The 23,256-nt window shown below is 40.8% G+C and overlaps 1 protein-coding gene across 1 annotated transcript in view; it reads left to right on the forward strand.

The window, feature by feature from the left end:
* Positions 1 to 21,465: 21,465 nt before the first annotated feature.
* Positions 21,466 to 23,256, forward strand: part of vegfc (vascular endothelial growth factor c) — a 70,517-nt gene continuing 68,726 nt past the window's right edge. The window contains exon 1 of the mRNA XM_050045474.1: positions 21,466 to 21,896. Coding sequence (XP_049901431.1) covers positions 21,780 to 21,896 — 117 coding nt within the window. The 5' untranslated portion in view covers positions 21,466 to 21,779. The remainder of the gene's footprint in view (positions 21,897 to 23,256) is intronic.

Raw genomic sequence — 23,256 nt, forward strand, 5'->3', positions numbered from 1 at the left:
AAATACAACTTTGTTCTTAAATTGGTCTGAACCAATATCATGTGATATTTGGATACAAATAGTTTATACTGCAGACCCTTTGGCTCCGAAACCACGAAGGTCTAAAAGCCCAACTTTAGTGTTTAGGTAATCCTGTGTTAAAATGATTGGCAGCATTCAATCTTAGATGCTTTGCTGGGAGTGTACGATGAGTTTTCCTCACTGAATTCAACATACCTATAGTGGTGATAGCTTTAGGGATGTGGAGTGTGTATTTCTGTGTGGTTGAGCAACAGTCATTATCCAAGAACTATGTCATGAACTTTTGTTTTTGAATGCTTTTTACTTTAGAACAGCCAAACTGTGGTTGACTGTTTTTAAAATGTCTCAGTTTTCAACGAGCCCTTTCATGACCTTTTCTTGGCTGAATGTCTGCACAGTCTCTGTTGTAAAATGTTGAAAATTGGCGAGGCGATGACATTTCTAAATGCACTCATTTCTGTTTCTCAACAGCTTATACTACGTCAGAAATCCCAAATCAATTTCCTGTGTGGTGTCAAAAATGCCAAAGTGTTTCCCGTGCAACCAAGATTCCTTACTGGCCATATTTTGTTAAGTTCTGTCAAGTTTTTAGATTTTTCACCTAGTGGCAGGGTGAAATAAATGTGTCAGAAAATCAGCTGATGTTGGCCCCTGAATGGCCATATTGTTGCTGCGCTGATCAACTGGCAGCGGCTCAGTGCCACTGTTTCAATTCAAAGCCAGTTCACACATGAAACATCAAGCGACTAAGAGCCAGGCCGCTTTGTGCCAATCAGCGTTGCTTTTGAAAAGAAATCAACATAAATGTCCCCAGTCACAGCTCGGATTCTTATTTGCATGCACCAAAGGAGCTGAGAAATGTGCTATTGTTGTTGGTGTGTATGACTCACCTCCACAGAATGCTTTACTAGAATTATACTGGTGTGTGCATTCAAGTGCATGGGAAGTGGAACACCAATACGTCTTATTGAGACACTGCCTCTGTATCCTATGATATTTCCTATGATAACATTGTATGAGCCAAGCCTCTTATACTGATTCCCATTGTTCCACAGGGCAAAATAGAAAGGAGCCATAGCTGAGAAATCCCTGATGTGCACACTCAAAGAAAGCCTTGAAAACTTTTGTTTTGCTGCATTGAAAACAATTCAGCTCATTTATCCTGGTGACTCAAGACACTACGGAACATTACTGATTCATTTTTCACTGTGGTGTCACTCATGGTCCTCTGTCTGACAATTGTTCAGCTCATCCCACCTGTTTTCCTCTGGGTTTCTCCAGCTGCCCAAACTGAAAAACAACACAAAATGTATAAAAATAAAATGACAGCCTATCAAGGTCACTGTGATATTGTCTTACAGAAATAGGAATGTAATTGTTTGAGGTCGTGGTTTATTATTAGGAATATCCACAGAGGTTTCTCTGTTCCAACAATAAATGCAGCTGTTTTTAACATTTAATCATTGTTTAAAAAAAGTCCAACATTTGAAGCTTTGAAGATCAACCTCACGGCAGCAATAACACACTGAAGCTTTATACGTTAGTGAGGTTAAATGTGTCTTCTAACAGACTGTTACATGCACTGTTTGTACATATACTGTACCTACAAAAGTAATGCACCAGAATTCGTGTATAACCCACATAATCAGGAATCTGATGTGATCGCATGACCAATGCACTGACGGGGAGGAACGAAGACAGTAGCATAAAGAGCGAAAGTCCACATAAGGAGGCAGGTTGGGGTGGGGGATGGATCAAATAAACACAGGACTTTCCCCCAGGAGACTGGTGTTTGTGTCTCGTGTGAAACCAAGTGAACTTTGACTTATTTTAAGATACATCATCACCATGTTTAAACCTAACCTACGCAACTTTATGTTAAGTGGATACGTTACGTGATGACACCCAACCATGTGTCATTTTCTAAACCTAACCTATGCCACTTTTCTTTCCTAAAACACAACTTTACTTACCTAAACCAAATCTACGTATAACGTTAAGTGCTTAAATTTACGTACGTAACGTGATGCCGCTCAACCATGTGTCTTTTTCTGAACCTAATCTTCGTGACTTTACTTTCCTAAAACATAACTTTACTTGCCTAAACCTAACCTATGTGGCTTTGCGTTAAGTACATAACTTTACGTATAGTATGTAATGTGGTGACGCCCAACCATGTATCTTTTCTTAAACCAAGCCTACATAACTTTGCATTAAATACATAACTTCATGTTACAAACGTAACGTAATGACACCCAACCCTGCTCCTTTTCCTTAACCTAACCTACATAACTTTACTTGCCTAAACCTAACCTCTGTAACTTTGTGTTAAGTACATAACTTTAGCTTAAGTATAAAGCGTGGTGACGCCCAACCATGTTTCTTTTCTTAAACCTAGCCTACGTAACTTTACTCTTCTAAGTCTAACCTACGTAACTTAACTTGCCAAAACCTAACTTACATAACTTTATGTTACATACATAACGTGATGATGCCCAACCATGTTTCTTTTCCCAAACCTAACCTATGTAACTTTACTTGCCTAAACTTAGCCAACATAATTCTACTTTCCTAAACGTAGCCTACTTTGCTCGGCTAAATCTAAAATGCAGAATTTTACTTGCCTTAACCCAACCTATGTAACTTTACATTAGGTACACAACTTCACTTTAAGTACATAACGTGAGGATGCCCTAATTTGTTAGATATCATACAAAACTTTGTATGTGCTTTTTTTGTAAGATATCATAAGAACTGTTGTATGAGGATACATTGCCTCTCAGCCTGAATCACAAGTGGGCCTGCAAAGCATCACATCTTTTTATCAAATCTGTGTTTATGCCCACAGCTTTCCAGTCTAATTGAATCTTTTGACAATTTCCTGCATTTTCTTCTAGCTGACATATCGTAAAAGACATGTGGGTGTTTTGCTTGGTTTCAGTACACGGAGAGATTTGTCTCAACAAATATTAGAAGGATTTTCATGAAATTTTGTACAGACATTCATGTTTACTTCAGGATCAACTAATAACTTTAGATTTCTTGAGCTTCTTATTTAGAGCAAACAGGTCAACACTTGAGCTTGTCCAATGCTTGGGTTCATGACTAAATGCCTGCAAAACCATGTCAAATTTAAACTAAGATGGTGACAATGCAAAACTGTACACACTCATTATGATAAGCATGTTTACAGTGTCATTAATCAAGTTTCCAACAAAAGGTAACAACAATTTTAACAGAATTTTCAGAAAGTCTGCAAAAGGAAACATGATGTAATTGTTTCCATCCACTAATGCTATGTAAATATTAGTAGTCCATATCATAGAGATGAACAGTTGGTTTTTTACTTCACCAGTTGGGTGCCATTTAACCATTGCAGTCCTGTCCTGTACATGATGACATGCATCCATGGGGAGGTAAGGGATGTGGAATCCAAGTGGGCCATGTCCAAAGCCTCTGCTATGGAGGCGGCTGCAAGGACTTGTAATCAGAAGGTGATCGGTGTGTCATGGCGGCAACCTAAGAAGAAGGCCATCAAGAGACATGTTAGCTCCTTCTCATCAGTGAAAACAAAATCCACATTTCGTCACAGTTTTTAATCGTCAAAGATTGATCTTTAGTTCGCCAACGTCTTGTCTTTGTCGTGGGAACAAAAGGTTGTTGACCAACATTTTTCCTCATAGTTTTTGTTAACGAAATTAACACTGCGATTCACCTATTGATGTTCCAACTCTTGCCTGTTGTCATGAACTCTGGGTCGTGATTGAAAGAATGAAATGTTGGATTGAAATTGGAGGACCAAGTCGAGGTAATGAAGTATCTGATGAGGATGACACACAACAAACAGTCAACAAGAACTCTTTCTATAACACAGCAGTGTGTACTGCATTTGTTCTTGTGCTTACATCTTTTGTTCTCCACTTAAAAATCTCTTTCTTTTCTGTTGATGTGCACTCAACCTGAGCCTGTTTGTGTTTTTACAGTAGACAGGGAACATGAGCTTGTGTCTCTGAGGGGCCACAGGATGTGTTTACTGGCCATAAAGGCAGCAGGTGTTTTTCTGGCATTGTCTGACACACGCAGAGAGCAGGTGCTGTTTGTCAGTGAGTATTCTTCTTTTTAATGGTCCCAATGTCACTCATTGTGTCACACATGACAAAACACTGTCAACAGCATTCCACACATGTACAAACACACACTCACACAAACAGGGCTAAATTTACTGCAGCTCCGCGATGACATATCCATTTGTCAGAGAAAATTCCTCAAATTCCTGGATTTCTTTTTCCTGTTGTCAGTGTGTCACTTCCACATTTCCTCCCGTGGGTGACGAGCTTCAGCTGTTTATGAGCTGTAAAGGAAAGAGACTCTCTTAAAAGGCCATAAAAGGACATGACCAGTGTTATTTCAGTTTTACAGTTTAAATACACTATCTTCTACATTCTGACATTACATGCAGTTTCTGCCTGTCTGATAACTGTTTTAATTTGCACGGTAATAGCTAACATTGTGACTGCTCAGACTGCTTAATTGCCAAATTTCAAGAAATCTGCAGTGGATATCTATGACCTCCAGATGCTGAATCCTCACGCGTTTTGCGATCCTATAACCTTTCTGCATGACCTGTCTGCAAGTCACAGTTTCATCTTTTAATAAATCGTTTGATATCTCACGTATCTCTCTCATTTTGAACACTGTGTACTAGTACACCCAGGTCAGGGTGCAAATTTCAAACCAACATATGATGTCACAGCCTGTTCATTTCCAGGGCATCAAATACTGCTGCTTTGTCATCTCCTTTATCGTGTGATATCAATACCAAAAGCACTCTTTAATGTCTTAATGGGAGGCATCAGCTTAAACTCTAACACAAACCTATCTGCGGCAATACTTGACACTGAGAGCATCTGATGTAGTATAAATAGCAAGAAATTCCACATAGGGTTTGAGAGAGGGGAGGTGGATGGGTCAAACAAAACCGGACTTTCACCAAGAAGACCGCATTTCTTATCCTGTGTGAATCCAAAATACTGTTTAAACGTAACACTAGATAATTACGTACGGTCATTGCACACTGATCTGAGTCATGCAACATATTTACGACATGTTATGTCATGTAACATGATATTTTTTCTAAACCTACCCATGTATTTTTGTTGCCTTAACCTAACCGAGACCATTTCACAACATTAACCACATGTTACAATGTGTTTCAGCTGTGCGTCACAAGGGTGCCCTATGCGTTGCTACTGTATGAGACACCAATGGGCATGACAAAGCATTGGTATCTCACGACTTAAGAATGGGAATGGGTTTGATGTAACTTAAAGGATAATGCTGGTGATATTCTATATTCTAAATACTGTCAGCAAATCCCGAATACGGACCAAAATCAGGAATGTGTTAGTCCATGTCAGTACTTTCTGACTTCCTTATCCAGTCTGTGACTTTCAGCTGCAAGCACATTGGTTCCTACTGAAGACATACATCTTCGAAACGCCTCCTAAATATATACTTTAATTTTTTAGAAAGGTTCAGTAATTTCCTCAAACAAGAGGAAATAGGGGCGTCAATGGCTTAGTGGATAGAGCAGGCGCTCCATGTACAAAGGCACTGTCCTCGCTCCAGCTTGCTCCTTGCTACAGGCTCGATTCCAGCCTGCGGTCCCGTGCTGCATGTCATCCCCTCTTTCCCCCTTTCACACTGCCCTGTCCATTAAAGGCATACAAGTTTTTTTTAGTTTTAGAGCCTTTTGAAGAGTGTTCCATGTCCACGGTGCAGAGTAGGTGAATGCAGTTTTCTACAAGCCGGGGTACATTTTAATAGGCCTTGAACAACAATGGAGCTCTATGGCACAGAGGAAAAAGATATATTAGGCTTTGATACACATACAACACTTGTTAGCAGATACTGATTGAACCTGCTGCTAGTGAGACTGTTGGTGGTCTCCCCCTCCTGATGGTGTTTGACCCAGAAAGACTAAAGACCCAGGGTTCATCCCCATTTAGGAAACACAGAACTGTGTGTGTGTGTGTGTGTGTGTGTGTGTGTGTGTGTGTGTGTGTGAATCGTTAGGCTAGCTTCTCCCACAGGATTAGTCCGATGGGACCTAGCAAATGCAGGCCTGGGAAGAAGCCTGAATAACACACATACACATGCAGTGTGTGTTCATAGTTTATCATATGTCCTTAATGTGCATAATATCTTAACAGAACATAATGTGTTTCTTGGCTCTCAAATTATGCATTTGCAAGTTTCTGTTCCTGCTGTGCATGTGCTATAAATATTTAGTTTGCTCTTGTTGATTAAATCACTAGACTGACAGCAGAGTGACCATGTGCCAGAAACAATTTCCACTAAAATACCAACAACCTCACTTTGTGCTGCTTCATTCGAATGAGCCTCCCACGTGTTTCTTCTTCTCCACCTGTGCACCAAGATACCACAAAGACAAGCAAAGCCAATTTCAAGGTCAGGAACATGCCGAACTGTTGGAGCATTGCATCAACTAAAAAATAAGGCCCTGAGAGTCATGTTAGCAGTTCTGTGAGGCTGCACTTTGGCACAGGTGTGTTTTGAAGAAAATGCTAATGTAAGCATACTAACATGCTCAGACAGGCAATGCTAACATAATGATGTGAAGCAGTTGGTTCATGTTCTCACGGCAGCATTTACAAGCAGACCAGATCAAATGCCGAGAAAGCTGCTCTTGATTGGTCACAATTTCCATGCAGGAAAAATCCAGGAAGTAAACAAAACGTTGAAGAAGAGTACACTTGCAAGATAAATGTGACACTTTCTAATGTCACAATGGAGGGACAACTGCGCAGGTTGATTTTAGCGCTGCTCATCTTGGACTATATTGCTGTCATTGTTCATTTTAGTCAAACCATACAGTTTGAAAACGAGGCGCAGCTCCAACTAGAAAACAATGTTTTGATGCATTGGATGTGCTGAATGTGCATATTAAGGCAGTACAGGAGGAGGTGCACATTAATAATCCTCCAGGACTGTAACATGCTCATGTTTAACCCAAACAATGTGTCATGTGACTGCAGTTGGTTCAGATCCAGATCAGAACATGCTCTCACCACAAACAAATATAGGTCGCTCCAGAGGTCTTTTGTAATCGAACTGAGACCACGTCTTCAAGAAGGTCTCGGTCCGGTTGTTTTGGTGTGCACCAGAGTGCGATTGCTGTGTTCACACCTGCCCAAACAAACTGCACTTAGAGGGCAAACGCACTTGAGTTTTATTGAACCGAACCAAACAGGGCACGTGAGAAAGCACCCTTAGACATGAGACAATTTTGGAAGAAAAAAACGGAGTGAATGTGCAAAGGCCTTCAGTCTGGTCACATAGGCAATATTTTACCTGCTTGGTGCAAGAGTAAAAGTCAGGCGTCGTCGCAAGGATTCAAAGAACACTCAAAGATTCTGAGGGTTCCCAAACTAATTTATCCGATTTCTCAGTTAGATCATCTGAGCACATTCAAATAACATGTTCTTGGTATGTCAGAGGAGTATTCCAAATTATTTAGTATCACACTGCCGTAAAGTTGGGGGAATCAAAAGAGACAGATTGTTATAAAAAATAGTCAAAGTAGGTGCAGTAGAAGCCAAGATATCCTGATTTTTTCTCCTAATATGGACTCCTCAGGAGCATGAACGTATGTACTATATTTCATGGTAATCCACGACTGCAATAATGCATGCTGAAACACCTCATCATGCATTATTGCTTACCTTACAGTCTTATTGAAACATGTGCATTTAAGGATGTATTGAAATAATGAGCCAAACACACTTCATCACTGACATTCCAGTTCAAAAAATGTCAAGATCTTTTTCTTGCGTAAGCCCTCAACATTTACATCAGTGTGTGACATTCACCCAGTAATGGCGCAATCCTTGTTGAAACCATCATTTCAGCTGAGAGCAAGATATTGCAGGAGCATTTCAACTTTACTGTTAACTCTCTCTCTCCCTCACTCTCTCTCTCACACACACACACACACACACACACACACACACTTCAAATTCCCTCCACCACTGTGTCTGGTATTCCTGTGTTGATCAGTCAGTGAAGGAAGTTTATGTTAAAGAGCTAATCAAGGATTTACATGTCTCCATGTTAGCTAACACACACACACACACACGCCAGCCACAAACACATCGACTAATGCACACACTCACACAGAACAAACACAGTTTAGCTCCCGACACACTCTCACACTTGTGCTAATTTTCTGCCATGATAAATCATTCAGAACACACTGACTGACACAAACTGAGAACTTTTGCTGTACGTCGAAGCGCGCTGTGGCAGACCAAGTAAAGAACTTCCTGTGAACAGGTTATAACGAGTTTGAGTGTTAACACTGGAGCATATTTTGTTACATTTCTGACTGTGAAAACATGCCGCTCGTTACAACGTCCTACCAAGCCAAAGTGAAGCAATTATTTTCATATCAGCTCAAATTCCACAGACGTCTGTGATTGCACGACCAAAAACATAGCATTCTAATTAGGGAACACACACAAACACTGACGGGCAGAGGGATGAACACACACACACACACACACACACACACACACACACGTAGAGAGAGGGAGATTGGTTCTCAGTTCATACAACCTTGACCTGCTGTTTGTGGGGGGTCTGAGCTATTAGTCTCTGGATGTTCTGTGTGAGTGTGTGTGTGTGTGTGTGTGTGCATGTGTGCACAATTAATCGCCTAACTAAGAGGTCACTGTTGAGCCAAGGATTTGTTGTTTATGTAACTGAGAGCTGGAGAGACTCAGAGAAAGACAACAAGCTAAACTTCCTACAGCAACATACAAACCATGCATGTCACATATGACACTGCCTGTCAAATCATTTAAGGCATCAGAAAGTCAGAATATCTGTATGAATGATATGATTTCTCTGTTCTGACTCTTAAAAAAAACAGCAGATAATCTATCCAAAACATTAAAATAACATCCACCGAATAAAACTTACACTCCCATAAAGTTGGGGGACTCCTATATTCCTATAAAAAGAAAGGTCAAAATCGATGCCGCGGAGGGAAAGATGTCCAGACATTTACCCCTAATTAGGGTCAAGCTCTAAAAACACTGGATCCTACAATTCCCATAATGCAACCAGTAGCATAGTGTTTAGTGAGATCCTCTCTGATGACATGACCATGGTTATTTTCTCAGACTTAACATTGCTTATAGTGCTTGACCTTCAGTGACAAATGGACTCAAAGCACTAAAAAAAAACACACTCCTTTTTTCTCAGAGTCACAACTCGGTGAAATCAGACCTCAAAAACTTCATACATGCACCTAGATTAGCTGGAGTTACTCTTTCCAGTGATAATGGTGTCTCTGACGTCGAACAAGAACAAATACCCACCATAAACCCATTTAAAAACCCACCTTTTAACTTCCGATAATGCCCCCAAATCACCAAATTTGTGTTCTTCCTGTACACATATAAGATGAACACATAGATTGCAGCCTGTTCTCATCTCCAGGGCCTCAAATACAGCAGCTTGGTCAGCAGTTGTCAGTGTCTGATTCCGACACAAGGCACCCTTTAGTGTTTGCGTGAGATTAACTGGGCTTTTAGCTAACTCCAGTGTAAACCCATTTGTGACAGTGACATAGTATAGGGAGCAACAAAGTCAGGCAGGAGGAAGTAATGGATGGGTCAACAGAACACAGTTCTTTGACCCAGGAGACTGCTGTTCCCATGTGGAGCCAAAAGTCAACATAAAGTTTTTCCCAGCGTTACGTAATTAACGTCACGTGACATACATCACATTATGTCACATATGTAACATGACATCCTTGTTAACTTACTTCCTGAGTAAAGTTACACAATAAATGTACCAAAACACGATGCTTTTTCTAAACCTAAAGCAGTTTTCGTGACGAAACCTACGTTTTCTGTGAGCACATTTTTAAAAAGACTCAACAGGTGGAAAAATGACATGTCCAAAACTGATGCTAAAGGGGAGTGGCTCTGGCTGTACTTTTTAATATGTGTCTAGTTAGTTTCTGTGTCTTCTATGGCTGTGGTTTGTGTGGGAGTGTGTGTTCTCAGAACCAAGGAATAGTTTGCACATCTATTTCCTAACAGGTGTGAAGGAGAGGGATGAGCAGTTTGTAGAAAAACTCCTGCACACTGTCTAACTTGCAAAAATAATGATTTTAATGCTGCAACGTTTCGGTAACTAGACCTTTTACCTGATTAAGATCGAGTTACCGAAACGTTGCAGCATTAAAATCATTTTTTCAGCAAGTTAGACGGAGTGTATGTTCTGTCATGTGAGGACCTTTGTCCTTAAATAAAGGTGTCTCTCTTAGATTGGCTGGTGTCAGGGGTTTGGCTTGGGGAGTATCGGCTGCCGTCTAAAATCCTCTGGTTTCCATTGGACCTGTTGACAGCAGTTCAACAGCAGCAGTATTCTGTCCTCAGCCTCCAAACGATGACTGTTTCTATGTTTAACCTGTGAGGTTTTAATAGGTTAGTAGTGCTTAAGTGTGACCTTTGGGTAAAACCACTTTTTGTGTTTGTAATTAACTTTAATGTTGTCATTTTATTTTGTATATTTTCTCCTGTTTCTGCTCCTATAGGGAGCCAGATTCATTAAATGTCTTTTTGTTTCTGTCTTTATCTCGTTAAGCCAGTGCTTTTAGACAAGATAGTTATTGTTTGTTGTTTCTGCCTTGGTTCACCCTGAGTTATAGTGTTTCAGTTTATTGTTAATTTGACTTAATTGTGTTGCAGTAATAAATAAATTGTCTTTATACTGCAATGCAGCTTTGAGACACAGCCAAAGAAAACATTATTCACAGTGAAACTGTGGAAGGGGTTACCTCTTACAAATATTTCAGTACCCTTTGTGATGAACATCTTAAATTTGATGTAAACACAGCAGATATTGTGAAGCGAGGGCAACAGAGAATTCACCTTCTCTGTAAACTAAATTCCCTTTTCATCAGTCCTGCGGTGTTCGCATCCTGTAAGATTACAAAGCCAAACCCTGTTCCTTTTTCCTAAACCTAACTACGTGTTTTGTTGCCTAAACCCAACCATGTGTGTTAGTTATTGAAAAACCATGGAATCCATGACCAAACATCGATATGTGACGAGGTCGGAGTGAGAATGTATTGGTCAGGGTGTCGTTATGCTTTACCTGCTTGTAAAACTAAGCTGTATTCAAAATCTTTTACTCCCTTTGCAAATCGTCTTTTAAATTTTCTGTAAACTTTTGTTTTTACTGTTTTTTAAGGTCTTTTCTTGATAATCTATTAACTTTTCATTATTTTTAGATTCCTTTATTCCACTTAACTCCTTGGCATATTTTTTTCTCTGTTTTTTTATTTTATTATTCATCTATTTATGTGTCTAAATATTACTGTATGTTATGTTATAGTATGTGTGCAAGGCAAGCTATTCAAACAAATTGCCCCTGGTGGGATTAATATAGTTGTCTAAATCTGAATCTGAGACTTCTGGCTTGGGAACTGGGGAGAGAACGACCTAATATTTAGTACTTTTAGTAGATTAACAGAATAACTAACTGAGGCTAGAAACTATGCCACAGGCCTGTAAATTAGAGGAGTGAAAACTGTGTAAAAAATTGAAGTTAAAACACATTTATTACAGATTCAGCATTTCACTCAGCAAGAGGAAGATCAGCAAGATATACAAATGAGCCAGTCAGGTGAGAAATATCATGTCCAAACCACAGTCCTGATAATGAAAGAGTCAATCAGTGAGATTGTTTCAAAGTGTGAAACACATTGTGGTGCACTGCAGCACACACACAGTTATTAGTCGGGTCATTGACCTATTTCCTTGGGCCCAGTCTAATGAATGGTGTCTAAGTGTCAACCAGCTAACAAAGAAGGCTTATCTCTCCACTAACATGCTTTCCCCCGCAGCCCCTGTGTGTGTACGTGTGTGTGTACGTGTGTGTGTTTTCTCTCTTTCTTCTTTTTTTCTATAATACAGCATATTTTCTTTCTCCTACCCATTCGGATAAAAACAAATATGAAATATGCAAATTGGGATGAGCCTACTATATGATAAAACATTTCAGATACTTTTTAAAAACTTGAAGTTGCTCTCTTTAGGCTGGTACATGGGGGGGTCATCTCCATGGCCCTACCTCCTTGTAAGAACCACTTAAACACATATCTATATTAAGTAAAAAACATTTTGTGTCGACATGACATATCATATAGGTTCTGCTATTATTTAAGTTCACACAACAGCCTTACCCCGACTAACCTGCCCCAAACTGCCTGGCAAAATGACGTTTCATATTATAATAAATATTTGTCACATTTCAATATGAAGCATAATTTTCTTGAACTAAAAGAATGAGAAAAATGCAAAGCCACTTCCATTCAGACCTTCTAAGGCTAAGAGTCTTTTCCACTTCATGAATTTTTCATATAGCTGATACACACACACACACACACACACACTAACAAAACACCCTATAACCACCCTGCCCATTGTTGTTCAGTTCCGGTAGAATAAGAATTCCCACAGTTGGAATGGGTGGCTTAGCACACCCACACACACACACACACACACACACACACACACACACACACACACACACTCGCTCACAAATATGACAAATACACAGCCTTTTCCCCAGAACTGTAAAGCCTTGAGAGATCAAAACTGCAGTTTACCAGTTATCAGTCAGTCAGTTATGGAGTCACTGGGAATTCACATGAGACATGAGTGACGCATAAGTGCTATTGAAGTGTTCTGTCCGCTCAGTCAACTCTTGACTTCCGTTCAGCTGTCTCCGTCCTCAGAACCAGCTGTATGTCAGCAGCACAGCTTTCGAGGAGCTATAAAAAATGTAAAGGAAATGCAGGGACTGTGCTGGTGACTAATGCTCGTGTCTTGGAGTCACTGGATTGAAACATTTGATAAAATGAAGCCGTATGTGCTCCGTTAGTCAGGCGAGAGACTGACTACAAACTTGAAATGGATGGGCTTTTCCAGGTAGTCTGACCCCAATTTTGTTTTGTTTTCATTCATGAATTATTATAAAGGCTAATGGGAAATAATAGAAGTATTGATTATATTTCCATTTCATAAAACAATATTGTGGGAGGAAATTCTTGCAGTGTATTTTCAACTGGGCCAATAAAACCACAGCATTACACTTTGTCACATTATTGTGCGAAGGACTTACATAATGACCTTAGAACATAGTAAATCCCACAGTGGCAGCAGCATTTCACATTATGGGAGCGAAACAAAAGTACTTAAGTCATCAAGATAACTGACAGCACAGAGTCGTCACTCATTACAAACTAACACTTCTGAAATGCTGCTTTTGGTTTGAAATGTCCTGCTGCAACAGATCAACAGGCCAACGTACAAATTAACCATTACACCCTTTGGAGTGTTTGGAGGCATTTTGGATGGTTGTTTGCACGACTGATCACTTTGTAGCAGGAGACAGTTTGTCAATCATCTTACACTGAGCTTAATGTTTCAGTTTATATTGCATTGCAAAGTCTCAGGGCTGCTGTGAATCTGCGCAAAAAAGTTTGTCTAAGGTGCGTCGGTACAAGAGGCAAACAAGAAAGGAGAGCAGAGGAGATACCTGCACACCAATGTAGCTGGGCTAGACAGCCACAAAAAGGTCCACAGGCTGAGATCAATGCAAAAATAGTCAGTTTATTTAAGACAGTGCACAAAAAAGGTGCTCAAAGTGCAAGAACCTAAGTAGAAACAGCAGCAACTGTTTCAGTCTTTGATGATCATCAGTGCTCATCAGTTTAAATCCATAACATGGCTGCATGTTAATACCTTGTATCTATATCCTTGATTCTGGATCATAAACTGTAAAAATAATGGATGTAGCTTCCGTGACGTCACCCATTGGTTTGTGGACTCCTGTTTTGAAGCCTCAAGTCTGGCATTTTGGCCGTCACCATCTTTTTTGGAGCCACAAGTGACCATATTTGTGCAAGAGGCTTTTGCTGCAGAGGAGTGAGGGATGGATCTGATGGATCGGCACACGGCCTGTCACTCAACATGGCCCACCCTTAATAAGCGTAACTTTAAGTCTTAGCAAAATGTAAACAGGTGAGTTATATATAAATTCACCCCCGTACACTTGTAATGAACGGGGAAATTACCCATAGAAACAAAACTGTTTTTTGCACCAGGCTGTTAACATGTTTATCTGAGCTGCTAAGTTCGGCACATTAACATGAGGGTCTACAGAGGCTTACTGGCTTCTGGAGTCAAATGGCCGCTCAAAGACCTGCGGTTTTTGGCACTTCCATGTTGGCCTTAAATTTCAGCCCTGGAGGTTGCTGCTTGTTCTAGATACCGCTGGCTACACTAGTGGTTGTTGTCATGGAGATAAGTGATCCCCAAACACTGTTGTGTTCTACAATCCTCGGATTGACCCTTGACCTCTGAGGCACAGGCCAATCAAAACAATGAAAAGCTAAATAGTAATCCCTGTTTGGTCTAATGAGGAACATGGGACACACACACGCACCTACGCATGCACACACACACACACACACACACACACACACACACACACACACACACACACACACACACTTTTTTGATGCCTAGCAGCCATACGGTAGTAAAAACAAAGATTGCATACAAATCTGCACATTTCCATATTTATCTCAGTCATAAATATTCACCAAATACTTCAGTGTCTCTGAATGACCCCAGCTCACTATTGTTTCTGCTAACTGGCTCAGTTTAATCCAAACTGAATATACCCCAAGGAAACAAGTCCATCCAGCCTGTTGCTCTTAATCTGTGTGTGTGTGTGGTGTGTGTGCATGTGTAATACTTTGGAATGCCGGCCATGCTGAAGGATTTCATATCCCCTAAATATCTGCAGAGTGGCGCCTCACACACACATACACACACGCACACACTCATTCCTCAGTATAACAGAGTCTTAACTTGGAGAAGGAGAGAGACCCCCTGCATAGCGCAACCTTTCCACTTCACTGGTGTGTGTGTGTGTGTCAGTGTTTGGTCTCCGACTCAAGGCCTCTTCAATAACTCTGTCGCTCCATCTCTCTCTGCTCCGTGCCAAGTTATTTCAGCTGAACCTGCTCACACTGTGGACTGGGTTCACCTCAACACTTCTATCCATCAGGAATATGAGCGGCGCAGCTGACTCTGTCCACTGTCAGGAGAAATGTTATCAGCTGTAGTGAAATTTCCATGTAATAATCCCAGACATTTTCATCAAAACCAGCGAGAGATATTTGCAGGTGAAGAAAAAGTGAAGCATACAGTCCACTTATATCTGATGGTTGAACATGCCATTGCAAAACCAAGGGCGTTGATATGCTTCTGTAACAAACTTTGTCTTCACCCCGACTGTCATTCTTAAATGAAACAACGTAAACACAGCAATTAAACCCAACAATCTCATATTCAATAGGCTAATGAGACAAGGCAGAGCTTTCCACTGTGCTCTATACCACAAAGAAGCATGATACGACCTGATCAGGTATGATACATCCATCTAGTCATGCATAGTCGCACATTGCCAGACCAGATCTCACACTGTGCCAACTCTGGAGAAAGGTCTAGCTGAACTATCATAGCTCTGCACTAAGGGAAATAAAAGTGCACTAAATACAATAGTTCTGGCCGGCACTAAGCCCGGGATGCAGCAATGGTGCTCTTGCAAAATAGTGTCTGAAAGGAACATATTTTGGTTTAATATTTGCATAGATGGAGGCGAGCGCTGGCATTAAAATGGCTAAATTCCCGTAAATGGAAACCGCACATAAAACATTAAAAAATGCTTTAGCGTGTAGGTTTCCAGGTCGGAGGTTGTTGTTTCACTCACAGCTCTAAAACAGTGTGACTAGAGACTAGTTTTACATTGCGAGTGGGATTTTGAAAATGGTAACATGCAGGACGCGTGTTAATGTCTGAAACTGTCACAGTCTGTGCCTTTCCTTCATTCCTCTTGTGTCAGCTGTTTCCCCCTCCCCTTTGTTTCTAGTGGTTCCTCTTTTGTCTCTGTCTGGGGGTGGCCCATCAGTCCTGCTGCCAATCTGCCTGCTCACCTGAAAGCCATCCACTAATCAACTCCAGCAGTACAAATACCCCGGCTCTGCAGTCCAGACTCCGCCGGATCTCTCAGTCTGCCTTGCAGTGCTAACCACGGTCTACTTGTTGCTGATTGCTTGTTTCCCTCGTGGATTTTTGCTTGAAACTTGTCTTTTCTGCCTCAGATGACACTCACTGGTTACCCCTGTGCCTGCCACTTCAGCCTGCCACCTGCTTCCAGCCTAGCTCTGCCTGCCTGCCTCAGATCCACATTCACTGGTTACCCATTTGCCTGCTCTGTTTCTCCTGAGAGCCCAGCTTCAACCCAAGACATCCATTCTTATTTTTTTGAAAATAAAGCCACTTAAAACTGAACAGCTGTCTGGGTCTCGCTTTTGGGGCCGGTTCTCTCCATTTCATACAACAGAAACAGGCGGCCAATGACGGCCTCATACCCACAGTCTTCATCCTGTGAGACAGACGAGTGTTGCGGACGTGATCTTATGCCATAGGATCTCCGGAAACCCATTGTTTATTTCATTTAACCCATATCTAACCAGGTAAATCAAGTTGAGATCTCCTTTACAAGACATGGCCAAGACAGCAGCACACAAAGAGTTACAGCCAAACAACCACACAATAAAAACATAAAAGATATACAGTATGGACACTTACGCACAATGACAAGACCCAACCAACTCATTCATCCTTTGTACTTATGAGAGCTTTAAAATCAGGCAGAGACCAGTTCAGTCTGTGCACTAAGAACAGACAGCAAAACTAAATCTTGAGATCTCAGACTGTCGCTACAATCAGATCTCTGTTCAGTCAAAGTACAATTGTACAAAGGGAGTTTACCCAGTATGGCTTTATGAATGAACAAATACCAGTGACTGAGCCCACAAAAGGTCAAAGATGGCCGACCAGCCCTGGAATAAAGTGTGCAGTGATGAGTGAGGGCTTTACAGTTTGTAATGAATCTCAGTGCACTATGATATGCAGTATCTAACATGTGCAAACAATGTACAACAAATCATCATAATCCAAAACTGGTAACAAGGTAGCAGCAACCAGTCTTTTCCTAGCCTCAAAAGGAGAAACAGGACTTTTTGTTTCTGAAATAAAACTCTACCTTCAGCCTCAGCTTTTTAAGAAGATTATTAACCTGAGGTTTAAAAGACAGGGAGTCATCAAGCCAAGTTCCAAGATATATTATACAAATGACAACCTCTAACTTCTTTCCCTGGGCAGCAAGAACATCAGGTGAGTTCACAGGCTTCTTCCTAGCATTTGAGAAATGCATAACCTTAGTTTTATCAGCATTTAAAACCAGCTTTAGTTGTGAAAACTGAATCTGAAAAACATCCAGATTGATACACTGTATCAAGAATAAATCCTTCCATCCATCCATTTTCGTAACCGGGGGCTGACACATAGAGACAGACAACCATTCACACTCACATTCACACCTATGGTCAATTTTTTAGAGTCACCAATTAACCTGCATGTCTTTGGACTGTGGGAGGAAGCCGGAGTACCTGGAGAAAACCTAGGAACCCTCTTGCTGTACCACCGTGCCGCCCAGTATAAATGCAGATAAAGTGATTTCAGGGTCTTCTTCTTCTTCTTCTTCTTCTTCTTCTTCTTCTTCTTCTTCTATAGAACTAGGTTGTTGCCATATGAGTTTTGGACCAGTGGTTATTATTGGGGATAGAGAGGTTGTAAGGTTATAGACACAGACTTGCTTCTCAAACCATTCAACATACCAGAACAACCGTGAGCAGAGAAGATTTGGTGTTTTTACAAGTTTTTTGATCCCAACAGCTGCGCCAGTAGTCTGAGTGTCCACCTGCAGACGCTCTGATTTAAAAGTTTGCAGGCATGTGGTTATTGAGGTTTTGCTTCAACAGCACTGAGGCTTCGCCAAAGGTAACACACATTACACATAATTGCATCCTTATAAGCCCCGACAGACCATTGCGGTGTACTTAACATAATTGTGTTTGGTCTGCTGAGTACTCTGAGGATCATAAGCAGGTCAATATAATATTACAACTGTAGCCTAATAAATATCAACTATAAATCATCACGAATAATAAATCAAGCAGAAAAGGTCTAGTTTTCATATTTAAACTCAAAATTATGAACAAAATGACAGGTAATTAATCAATGACAAGGGCAACAAAAAATCACTTGGTTGCAGCTACTTCTTGATTTCGAGGATAAGTCAGCTCTTGTACTTTTTAATGTTTTATTTAAGTATGTATTTTTCAGATTAAATTATTTGTAGGCAATCACTTGGAGGTTTAAGGCACAATAGGAGCTTGCCGAGATGAGAAATAGAAATTCTGCCTCAGTCTCTCTCTCTGTGTGTCTCTCTACCTGTCTGCAGGATGCTGAGCTGTTTCCTCAACATCATTTTCTGACTCACATGTAAAGCAGCAGATCATCATGAAGCTGAATTCAAAAGCATAACTTCCACCCTGACCTTTCTCAATAAAACTACACTACAGTTTGATCAGGGCAAACACAAGCTGTAGAGTTTTATAGCATTATCTAATATAAAGCACCAACAGTTGTTCTGTATGTGGCATGACAGTATTAAAGCATGAGTTTGAAGCTGACCACATTAAGCTTTGAAAATACTGAGATTAATAGACAAAATGTCGGGCAAATGTATTTTCCCTCTTTACATGACCAGATTAGTCAAAGTAAATACGTTTGTATGATACATAGATAAGGAGTTGGAGGAAGGTATGCTACATCAGGTTGTAGATGCTTTGACTGAATATCTGCCTCTGTCTAATCCAGGATATGTTGCAGAGTTATTTTCTGTGGTCTGTAACTGTAACATGTTGTTGTCTGTTGTTCTTATTTTTTCATAATCATTTGAAAACACAAATGTTCATCTAATTTAATAACGCATAACTACTTTTAACACATTTTTACAAGCTGTACTATAACTTCAGGAGATTATAAAAATATATGAATGAATATAACACAATTAATATAATAAATAATGCCTCAGTACCTCAACTTACAACGCACTAAATACTTAAGCAAGCTAACAGCCAGCAGATCTTTTACCTGTGATGTTTATATTAACTTAATATGGGGGTTTTGTCAGTGTTTTATTATTTACACACACTTAATTGAAGGATTTTTGAGGTTTCTTGCAAGCACACTCGCGACACTTGTTTCCAGCAGTCACTTGTCAAGACAGAAGTCCAGGCTCTGTTAGTCTGCAGGCTACATGTCACTGAACGTGATACACATCATTGTCTCTATGGTCAGGCTGCTGAAAGCACTAGCATGTAAAATTACAGCTCTCTATATCCTGCACCTTTACTCTAGATCACCAACTGTACCAAAATGCCACAGAGCATGGCACAGAGACAGCAATAAAAACAGTTAAAATGACGCTGGAGTAAAATAAAAAGGTGTGCCGTAACTCAGTTAGTAACATGCAGCTCTGTCACCAAACACTGATGAATCTATAATGTAACGTAGAGTTTTATAATGCCTCTGTCTGATGTGGGATATGTTGACCTGATCTTCTGTTATGCTGTGATGTATTTTAAATGTCTGTTACTTGTACATGTTGTGTGTCTGCAGCTTAGTATGATGTGCTGCTGCCTGTCTTAGCCAGGACACTTTTGAAAAGAAGATTTTAAATTTTAATGAGGATTTTAGTGGTTAAATAAAACTGAATAAAGCTAAGTACAAATTCATTAAAGCTTCCATACTTAATAATATACCTAATATACTTAAAATACACTCACTAACCACTTTATTAGGTACACCTTGCTAGCACCAGGTTGGACCCCCTTTGCCTTCAGAGCTGCCTTAATTCTTGGTGTCATAGATTCAACAAGGTGCTGGAAACATTCCTCAGAGATTTTGGTCCATATTGACATGATGACATCACACAGTTGCTGCAGATTTGTCGGCTGATGAGAATCTCCCGTTCCACCACATCCCAAAGGTGCTCTACTGGACTGAGATCTGGTGACTGTGGAGGCCATTGGAGTACAGTGAACTGTCATGTTCAAGAAACCAGTTTGAGATGATCTGAGCTTTGTGACATGGTGCGTTATCCTGCTGGAAGTAGCCATCAGAAGATGGGTACACTGTGGTCATAAAGGGATGGACACGGTCAGCAACAATACTCAGGTAGGCTGTGGTGTTTAAACCATGCTCAGTTGGTACTAAGGGGCCCAAAGTGTGCCAAGAAAATATCCCCCACACCATTACACCACCACCAGCAGCCTGAACCGTTGGTACAAGGCAGGATGGATCCATGCTTTCATGTTGTTTACACCAAATTCTGACCCTACCATCTGAATGTGGCAGCAGAAATCCAGACTCATCAGACCAGGCAACGTTTTTCCAATTTTCTATTGTCCAGTTTTGGTGAGCCTGTGTGAACTGTAGCCTCAGTTTCCTGTTGTTAGCTGACAGGAGTGGCACCTGGTGTGGTCTTCTGCTGCTGTAGCCCATCTCCCTCAAGGTTGGACGTGTTGTTGGTTCAGAGATGGTCTTCTGCAGATCTTGGTTGTAGAGACAGAGAGAGACAAAAACATGTTAGTTATCACTGCACACTGGTCTGTATAGTTAAGCCTTGCCATAATAGCTTATCATAGGGCTTAGGAGGTTATTCACTGAGTGCTGATCCTTTTCTAGAGCACAAACTTCTCTTGTTTATTTGAATTGAATGTAACCAGTGGTTATTTGAGTTACTGTTGCCTTTCTATCATCTTGAACCAGTCTGGCCATTCTCCTCTGACCTCTGGCATCAACAAGACATTTTTGCCCCAGAGAACTCCAGCTCACTGGATATTTCCTCTTTTTCAGACCATCCTCTGTAAACCCTAGTGATGGTTGTGCACGAAAATCCTAGTAGATCAGCAGTTTCTGAAATACTAAACCACCATGCCATGTTCAAAGTCCCTTAAATCACCTTTCTTCCCCATTCTGATGCACTGTTTGAACTTCAGCAGGTTGTCTTGACCATGTCTACATGCCTAAATGCACCCAGTTGTGATTGGCTGATTAAGTATTTGCCAGGTGTACCTAATAAAGTGGCTGGTGAGTGTACATTTGAGTGTTTGTCTGAAAAAGATACAGAATAGAGCTATTTGATATCTTGAGAAAAAAGTCACCAGATTGTCTTCCTTAGTTCAAAACCACCAGATAACAGCACAGGCCTGGTTGCATACCTGCAGTCTGCTCCTCTGTGTTGCAGTTCCCATCACTTGGCGACAGAGGTCAGTAGAAAATATCGATTACTAAACGCACCTGTTCCTTAAAAACGCGGTCAGCTGCAGGCTTTTATTTTGAAGGCAGATCGTCCGTTTTCCTGTAATTTTGCGCCTTAACGGTCCTCACTGACGCGACGGGCTCCCCTGACCCACCGGATTTATCTGTTTCCATTTGACCGGGCTTTCATTCACAGCGGGGTCCATACATGCTGCAGCCTCTCTGAGGAACAAGTCCTGGACCCTGACAGAGAGACAAAGAGCAGAGAGAGCCAGACAGAGACACAGGGGCCAGATGAGAGAGAGTTATCAGCGGCTGAAGGAGAGGGGAGCGCACACACAGGGGAGGGTTTTTTAAATTTCCCTTTTTATGGTTCTCGGATCATAAACACTTGAGGACTTTATAAACATGCACCTACTGGGAATATCTCTTTTACTGGCATATCTTCTCTACACAAACCTCGCCAGCGACTTCAGCCACAGCGACTATGATGATTACTACGAGCAGGAGCAGATGGACGAGCCGGTAAGTTTGAGGGAAAGTGAAGCTGGCTGCTGCGTCTGTGTGTCTGAATGCTCTCAGCACCAGCCAACATGTGCTGGGATACTTCACCTGATCCTATCACAGGGACCACCAGGGTCCATCATGGGGCTCCAGAGGGGTTCAGAACCACATAGTCAGAATGTAATCATCTTAATTCTGGTGTTTCTGTGTGGAGCATTACAATATGATCTGGATCACCTGACTGCTATTTCAGTATCATGGTAAAGGATGGACTCTTGATGGAGATAGTGAACCTTTATCTAAGTCTCATGTTATGTTAGTGGGGGTGTGCAGCTTGGGATCAATGGGCTGCCAGGGGTCTTGACATGATCCCACTGTACAGTAGTCCATCACAGCAAACTGAAGTGAAAAGTCAAGGTGTGGGTGAAGAAGGGACTGTTGTTCCCTCCATGAACAGATTCCACCCTCATTTGACCTTGCTGTTTTGGGGATTCTGGGGCTAAACATCCACCTTAATAAAAACCAAACACAAGGAGGTGAATCTAAGGACAGCCAATGTGTAATTGAGTAAAACCACTTTATCCCAGTTGACCCTGCTGCTGAGGCTGGAATAAATCCTAATGATGTAAATTCATAGTGTACTTTCGGACCGCAACTAACTATTGTTTTCATGATTAATCATTTCATCTATAAAATACATTAAAACAAAGTACAGACCAGCCATCACAATGTCCTACAACCCAAAGTGGCATCTTCAAATTGCTTCCAACCAGCAGTCCAAATCATAAATGACGAAGAAAAGCAGCAAATTCTTCAGTTTAACACACTGGAACCAGCATATGTTTGACGTTTTTACTTGAAAAACTATCAGACTAGTTGGTGATTAATTTTCTTTCATTCAGCTTATCAATTAATTGAGTTATTGTTGCAGTATTAGTGTACTTAATGAGGAAAATAAAGTCATCAAACTTGGGTGAAGGCATCTATAACATGCAGTAGTTAACTCTACAGTATTGCTGCAATATTGATAACAAACACTGGTCAAAAATATTGTGATATTTGATTTTCTCCATCTCGCCCAGTCCTACTCCACGCAAACCTAGTCTTCAGGCTGCATTCACTGTTGTTAACTCTATGATAAGGAAATTCAGTGCCAATTTATTAAAGGAACCTCAGTTTATTTTATGCCTGAAGTTCAGTTCACTGGCCATGAGATGGTTTTAAAGTGTGCACTACAAACTGGAGGTGTGGGGTCTGAGAGAAGTGGGTATTTGGAGGACAGGTGGATCTAATGATAGATGCTACTGAGTTACATTATGATATCGATTTCGAAATATGCCTTGTGAGTCCCCCATCTTTATAGAGGTGCATTAATAAACAC

The sequence above is a fragment of the Epinephelus moara genome, chromosome 5 (assembly GCF_006386435.1).
Source record: "Epinephelus moara isolate mb chromosome 5, YSFRI_EMoa_1.0, whole genome shotgun sequence".
Taxonomy (NCBI): Eukaryota; Metazoa; Chordata; class Actinopteri; order Perciformes; family Serranidae; genus Epinephelus; species Epinephelus moara.